The 8,026-nt window shown below is 39.9% G+C and overlaps 1 protein-coding gene across 1 annotated transcript; it reads right to left on the reverse strand.

The window, feature by feature from the left end:
• Nucleotides 1-588: 588 nt before the first annotated feature.
• LOC139131588 (uncharacterized) lies at nucleotides 589-8,002 on the reverse strand. Its single transcript, XM_070697698.1, has 3 exons — nucleotides 7,857-8,002; nucleotides 3,705-3,840; nucleotides 589-2,469 (listed from the first exon to the last, which is right to left on the reverse strand). The coding sequence occupies exons 2-3, from the start codon at nucleotides 3,762-3,764 to the stop codon at nucleotides 898-900; spliced, it is 1,632 nt and encodes a 543-aa protein (XP_070553799.1). The 5' UTR covers nucleotides 3,765-3,840; nucleotides 7,857-8,002; the 3' UTR covers nucleotides 589-897.
• Nucleotides 8,003-8,026: the final 24 nt, after the last annotated feature.

An 8,026-nucleotide genomic window follows, 5' to 3' on the forward strand; every position in this document is an offset into this window, starting at 1 on the left:
AATAAACAGGTACAATTTAATGAAAGTCCGCACATCCTCCAAGTTCCTCCAATACTGTGTATCACAAAATTTCATCAGACGTACAAACGTATGTTGATGTATCATGTATGTATGTATGTATTATGTATGTATGTATGTATGTATGTGTGTATGTATGTATATGTATGTACATGCATGTATGTACATGCATGTATGTATGTATGTATGTATGTATGTATGTATGTATGTATGTATATATGTACACACACACACACGTGTGTGTGTGTGTGTGTGTGTGTGTGTGTGGTGTGTACATATACACACACACACAATGTATGTATGTACATTATGTATGTATGTATGTATGTATGTATGTATGTATGTATGTATGTATATATGTACACACACACACGTGTGTGTGTGGTGTGTGTGTGTGTGTGTGTGGTGGTGTACATATACACACACACACAATGCATATGTATTTGAACATAAATACTTCTCTGATATTTGAAAGCCAGCAATTTACCATAAATGCATGTGACTCCTGCTCTTCAAAAACAGTTTACTTTGATGGTAGGAACTGGGTCTACACATTTTTTCAACCCTTGAAAGTTCACGACTGAGCAAATCAATCCTGACATGGAACACAAGGGAGCCATTAGCCCAGTACAAATGGAAGTGCAATGGTCCTACTGTATAGTTTGTTGGTCCTCCACAGATTATATAAGTCAATGAGTATAAACTGATTCTGTTGGCAAATCAAATTCATTGATTGGTCCCAGTGAAGACAATTTGGTGGTTTCAGATTGCAGACCACAGGATTTGCTCACTGCCTATTTACAACACACTTGGAATTGTCACTCAGTGACCTCACATGACCTTGTTGAACACCTTCATATGGATGAATTTTTCAGTGCATCACTCTGTTTTCATTTGGCTTGCCAGTTTTTTAGCCTTGCAGTAGTGTCTGAAGTGGTTATTCAAGTCAATCTGAAGTCGGAATTTCTTGGCACAGCAAGGGCAGGGAAAGTTTTTGTCAGAAACACTGTGTACTCTTTCTTTGTGCAACTTCAAGTTGTACACACTGACACACTTCACGTTGCACTGGTCACACTCGTAAGGTTTTTCTCCGTTCTTACGATGAGACCTGATGTGTGCTGATAACAGGGGTTGGGAAGGGAAATGCTTTCCACACAGCCGGCACATTTTCAGCTTGGATCGTTCAGGGCTGCCCTCCAGTCTGTTGGAGAGCTGGCTAAGTTTGCTTCTGAAGACCAAATTCTTGCTCATGCTAAACTGAGTTGTTGCGATCCGATCAGCAAGCGACGGTGGAGGGCTTGTGCTGGGCCCCGGAAAGATTGGGTCTTCTGTCACAGTCATGCCGATGAGGTTGTCGTCTTGCTGTGTTGGCAAAAAATTTCCACTGAATCCTTGCACCTCAGAGTGGGAATTCCGGGTCAGTGATTGAGGCATAGGTTCCGTAAACATGGCAGACTGAGTGCTTGATATTGTCATTGGCACCACAATCTGGGATAATGACATCACATTTTCTATACGTAGTGGCACACCTGCTGTGCCCCTGTCCTCAACACTTGTGGCGCTACACGTATCTGTAACCATGCTAGAGTCATCATATGAAGTGTTAAGATATCGTTCACTATCAGACAGCCTGTCTTCCCTGACTTGTTTTTTTGTGAGTTGTCTGTCAGCCACAAGACTTTTTTCTCTGTTTTCTCTTGCAATGTCCTGTTTCCTGTTAATACTATATGATATCCTGGCAATCTGTTTTTCACCAACATCTGATTTGTTAGGTTCAGATTCTCTCTGGAAACTGTCACTGTTTTCAGCATCACTGTCAATTTCAATAACTTCCCTCACATCAGACTGACTGTCCCTCCTGTGTTGAATTTGCGAATCTTGACTCAATCGATCAGTACTAGTGTGTCTATGCAGTTGAACTTGATCTGACTTGCTATTCTCATGTTGATTGGAAGAATGTTCAGAACGACCTTCTGTTTGTTGCTGTGGGCGAGAAAGAGGATCCGAGTGGCTCTCTTTCTCAACAGGCTGTCGGGAATGGTCACACTGAATTTCCATCTTTTGGGGGTGATGCTTAAAGGTGCAATCTGAGTGATTCTGAGATTCTTGTGGCAGTTCATTTGCTGTTAATTTGGATATGGAATTCTTGATGTTACTCTGGCGTTCTGCTTTATATTCTGACGTCTCAGACACATGCGCCGAATCCCTATCATTCAAATTTGAATCAAAGCCCCTACGTTCGTTCTGGTGGCTCCTGTTGGGTTGAAGTCTCTCAAACATACAATCTATGTCAGTCTTGGTGAGGAAGGAGTTGTCCTTGCCTTGAACTTTGACCCCATCGCCGAGGTAATCTCTCATCAGGTTGGCAGTTCCATAATAGCTACTGCCATACTTATCATCAGCAACTTTGAGGAACACACTGTGCCCTGGAATAGCACCCAACTCAGAGGCCTGTGGGAAAAGGAGATCAGAAATGTAATTTGGCATTGTTCTCCTGTTTTCCATCACTAGTTACCAGTAAACAAACACAAAAGTCTCCAGACTTGTAAGATCCAAAAAGTGCGCCAAAAAATTGCGCTGTATTCAAACTTATTTTTAAACAAATCATTGCTGATGACACAGTCCCGCTCGCACCATTAATTGAGATGCACATGCACACTACAATACAATGACTGTGTGCCACATTTGAACGAAATCTGTTCAGGGATAGTTGACTTATGGTTCAAAAACATGAAAAAATTGCAATTAAATGGCTGCCAGGCAGCCATATAGGATCATATCATGAAATAATTGACGTGCATATATATGCCAAAGTACTTTATCTGTGTACCAACATTGAACAAAATCGGTTCAGGGATAGTTGAGTTATGGTTCAAAAACATGAAAATAATCGCAATAAAATGGCCGCTAGGCAGCCATATTGGATCGTATCGTGAAATAAATTGACGTGCAGTATGCCACTGTACTTTATCCTTGCATACAGTTTGAAAAAAATTGGCTCAGGGATAACAGAGAAAGGGCTGCTGATGGACAGACGGAGGGACGGACGGGACCCAATCTATAAGTCCCCGCAGACGCACTAAAATACTTTCAAAAAGCATGTGCTCTATCTCCCATCTACTGGCATTCAGTACAGCCACACTGCCATAAACTTACCTCTTTGGCCAAAAGAAACATATAGGACACAGAAAGCAAGTATTTGGGAAATCAAGAAAACACAAATGCATACTATACACAAACAATAATGTTGTCATGGGCAACTTAAGTTAAGCCATGCTACTGCCTAAAGAAATTGGCTCTTTTTTTGCAAGGGGGAGAAAGGGCAGAGTAATTGGCAAACATTTAACATTCAAATGACATATGAAGGTTATGGAAATTTGTCACAGGTTATCTTCTTCATTGATATGCCAATGTTAAGCAGATGCATCATCAGATGTACATGTACAAAAACATTGCAAACACAACCCTCTGTCCCTTAGTTGGAATAACAAAAAGAAATGTGATATTAGGTTTCTGAAAATATCATCGGTATATTGAAGAACTACAATACAAGAGAATTCATATCATGCTAATTATGCAATCACTGAACTCAACGTATTTTTATTCATTTTAACATCTTGCATTCTGGTAACTTTCAGAGGCTTACAATGCAGGCTGAATGACGCTGGTCATTTGAAGAGACTTACCATTTGAAATAACACTTTTCTCAGCAGCAACAATGGATCTGGCCCGCCACTATGCTCCATGGTGTCTGCAAGATGCACCAGTCACAGCATTGAAATTCCTGTTTACCACTCTGTTCATACAGACAGATACGAAAACCTGCACGGAAGAAGGGAAGGCCATGCACAGTTACTGTAAAACATGAAAACTGAGTTCAGGTATTGGCATCACATGGAAGCACTGAATCATGAGTACAGTTCTTCTGCTGCCTGTGAAAAACATTGAACGCTTGTATGCTAAAAGAGGGTGCAGGATAAATCATGTTGCCACCAACTTGATACGCAGGAATGGCTAGCCTAGAGCACATTCCCTTTTTATGGAGGGATTAAAAGCAGTTGTAGTAGGTAGTAGTAGCAGTACTAGTAGTAGTGGTGGTGGTGGTATAAAGAGGAGTTAGTGTTCTCATTATCCAAGGGAGGTTATTAAATAACTGATACAGCACTGCATTTCCTACCTGATGTATAATACAACGCTTACAGGCAAGCCTTGCCACTTCGGATGCCTGGTATGCATGTTTTTCTACACACACTAAACGTTTTCATATCATTAACAGGAAGGAACCTAATGACTGGATTGTTTGTACAGGATAAACAACAGAAAACCGACACCGAAATATATGTAAGCCTTGAGACAGATTACTATCACCAGTCTGGCGTGCAAATTAATGTCTTTATCAGGGGTTTCATTAAGAGCCGGCAGCTGGCGAAATTGACCGTTACTCTGACGATTTCGCCGGCTACTTTTTGGGAAAATTTGAACTCTTTCATCGCTGAAATGATACGGACAAGTTTCACAAACTGTGTAGTCAAACTTGCAACGGCCTTTATGTGAAACAAAATTTAGAAGACGAGCGACTACTACGATCGCCTTGTACTACGATGCAGCACGGTCTTGCGTATACTGGCTTAATAAAAATCAGAATTGCAACAGACGATTCTATTGGCTACCTGAATTGCTTATCCCGATGTGGTGACCTTTATATACGCCAATGAAAACGTGCGTACTACACCTGTCGGCTGTTATTAGCTCAATTCAAATGGTTTGATGATCAAATGAAGACGGAAGCGATCGCAAGGTCAAGCTTCTCTGTACGATCTTTGGTTTTGAAGTGGAGCAAGAAACAAGAGAAGGATAATTACGTGGATTTAAACTGTTTTCGAAGACAATGACCTGATTTTTTTCTCACGAAAAACTTCCCGATTACAGTTCGAATTTTACTAAGCCGACGTGCATCGCACCGTGGTAGGCGTAAATGTCAAGGTATATAACCAGCCGGACGAATTATATGTACTGCTTTTCGGTCTATCGACACCAATAAAAACATCACCCAGAGAGTGTTAAAATAAAATACGATAAGACCTCTAAAATTCACTTCAAAAGCAATCGTCAGGTTAAATCCAAATGTGAGCTTCTGAACGTACAAATTTTCATATCCTATATCAAGGTTCTTACTTTGCATACCCATATAGTAAATAACCTTGTGGGTCTTTGTATCCACGATGTATGTGTTAACATTTTATGCACGGATTTACTGCTTGTAGCTAACAGTTTTTCACCTTGGATCATGATTTCTTACCGTTGACTACCATGAATTTCATTGCCATATCATTATTTTACTCGACACAGACCTTAGATTGAAAGAAAGGTTGGTTTATTTTTTCGTGCAGCATATGCATGTATTGTGTATGCCATGAGTTAACTGCTTGATGCCAATCCGGTGAATATATGATCGACTTTCTCTTTTGAATTGTCTATGTCTTTCAATTCAAAATTGTTCCAAAGTTTATTTCACCTGACGAGTACTTTGATCAGACAGGATTGTTTGAGCAGTTGACATTTTAACAGCGATTAAAAAACAACACGTCAGATAGGTTTGGAAGTCATCGCTAGATCGCTATGTTTTATCTTTGAAGCCTGAAGGAACGGTTGCCATTTACATGTATTTTTGACTTTGTGTATTCTCGAGAATAATTTGTCAGATGTTGCTTATATAAGTAAGCTTTTGTACGTTCTGCCAGAAAATGTGTGAAAGTCTCGAGTAATGCTGATTGACATGAATAAATTAGCATAAATTAGCAGTGTTAGTTCAAAACATGGGGTGGCTCGATTATAAGACCCCCCTGATAATTACAACCATTTCATGTTGCTGACCCAAGGTCTTAGAATTGGAGGAATACGGTATTTGCGAAATATGGTAGTATGTAAATATGATTGTCATTTTTATCGTTATTGTTAAGTAAATTATCCTTTTTTACCTCCCCAGTGGTATAAAATTCTTCATTTACAGATTGCCATACAAACATCAGGGTTCATACATTAATTTTAAAGCATAACATTATACATTAATGAAAATTTTCTCGTTTACTGTGCTTAAAATATCAGTGTTTCATCCAGGATGGCATCAACAAGGGGGATTTCCCCCTTAATAGAAAATTTCGGGGGGATTTCACCAGTTCATGTGTTCTACTTGTACCTCTACGGTGTGACTGGCACCATTTCATTGGGGGGAGTGGTCCGCCTTGACAAATTAATTAGGGTGCCAACATTTCAACAGAGGGGCAATCCCGTAACCCCCTGTCTAGATGTAACACTTATAATATCGTCTACAATATCAAATTTATATCATTAATAATAGCGAATTATTATAGTTTACCTCCTAAAAGCATAAAGGTTCTTAGGTTCTAAGACTTCAGTTTTCTTTGTTCAAAATATCGTCAACATTACCACATTTTATTATTTGTAATTATGAATTATCATATTTAGGCCTAATCTCCCAGGAAAATGGCTTTTATGATATGAACACAAATTGCCCTGGAACACTGCTGACAATTCTCCTGAAAATACTAGAAATTCATGTGACTGTGAGCTGTAAAAAGTGAATTTGAAATCATTTCAGGGTTCCCGGCCTTCGGCCAGGAGGGGGTACACCCCCCTCCCGGACCTCCCCCACGACGACTGCTTTGTGGTCATGGCAGCTGCAAGCCGCCTACTTTTTCATTCTGGACCCCTACTTCAAAACGTAATGAAACCCCTGTTTATGACCAGATGGCTATTGACTCACACACATCCAAATTAAAAATACAAACAATCCAGTCATTAGGTTCCTTCCTGTTAATGATATGAAAACGTTTAGTGTGTGTAAAAAAACATGCATACCAGGTATCGAAGTGGCAAGGCTTGCCTGTAAGCGTTGTAGTTTTAGGTTTTGCATATGGTTGTGGGTCGGACGGCAAAACGTTTAAGATATACAATATCTATTCCCCACCCAAACAGAGTACGCATAGTAGATACATATAGCTGCAAATTTGTAGTTCTATGGTGAGGCAGTAGGTGATTTTTGGTTTTTACGACCTCGCTCACCGGCAGAGCTACAATGCTGAAGGCCCTGTAGATTTCAAAATAAGCACAATGCATATGTTGTTGCATTTGGGTGTGAAATCCAACATATTTACTGCTTTTGATCATATCTATTTATCACTGCTGAAGACTAAACATTATACTACACTAAACTTGTCACTTATCGGGTTTGGTATTTGTTCAAATAAATGACAAAGTTTAGTGTAGTAACTAGTATAGTGTTTAGTCTTCAGTAGTAAATCAGTACCACCAAATGCAGTAAATATGTGGGATTTCACACCCAAATGCCACAACATGTGCGTTGCGCATATTTTGAACTCTACAGCCTTTTAAGGGGCCTTTGGCATTGTAGCTCTACTGGTGAGCGAGGTCGCAAAAACCAAAAATCACCTACCGCCTCACCATGGTAGAACTACAATTTTGGGACCTTGTCAAGTCCATGCAATTTTGCAGCTACACATATATATTGATAAGCGCTGTTAGTTCACTAAACCAACCACTGCGGACGCACCCCTCCCTACCTTCATGTGTATCAAGGGCCCTACTGGCAAATGCGAATGCCTGGCGAACACTTCACGTTCAAATATTTATGTATAGGTCATTGTTTACATACAGATCGCAATTTGAGTTCACGCTGGAATACATGCAAACAATATTACTTTGCATCATGCATGTTCTACGTCTCACTTCAGACCTATCGATTGCACTCAGAGGTACTTTTGACCAGTGTACGTGGCAAAATATTGATAACATCATACCTTCTACTCTGCAATTACGCCAGGAATTCAATTTGTCCACTTTTACTCAATATTCCGAGGCGAGATCTTGAGTTTCGTTGACACCTTTGTTTCATGGACGCCCTCACAGTCCTGCGCTGCATAAATTTTGAACCTTTAACTCAATAAATATTATAGTACATCGAATAGTT

Source organism: Ptychodera flava, chromosome 4 (assembly GCF_041260155.1).
Source record: "Ptychodera flava strain L36383 chromosome 4, AS_Pfla_20210202, whole genome shotgun sequence".
NCBI lineage: Eukaryota > Metazoa > Hemichordata > Enteropneusta > Ptychoderidae > Ptychodera > Ptychodera flava.

What these genes read in the sequence shown, in the direction of transcription:
- LOC139131588 (XM_070697698.1), bottom strand. Translation starts at nt 3,764, where the DNA reads ATGGAGCATAGTGGCGGGCCAGATCCATTGTTGCTGCTGAGAAAAGTG. An exon ending in GAAAAGTGTTATTTCAAATG is followed by an intron (nt 2,470 to 3,704) that starts GTAAGTCTCTTC and finishes CTTTTCCCACAG; the next exon opens with GCCTCTGAGTTGGGTGCTAT.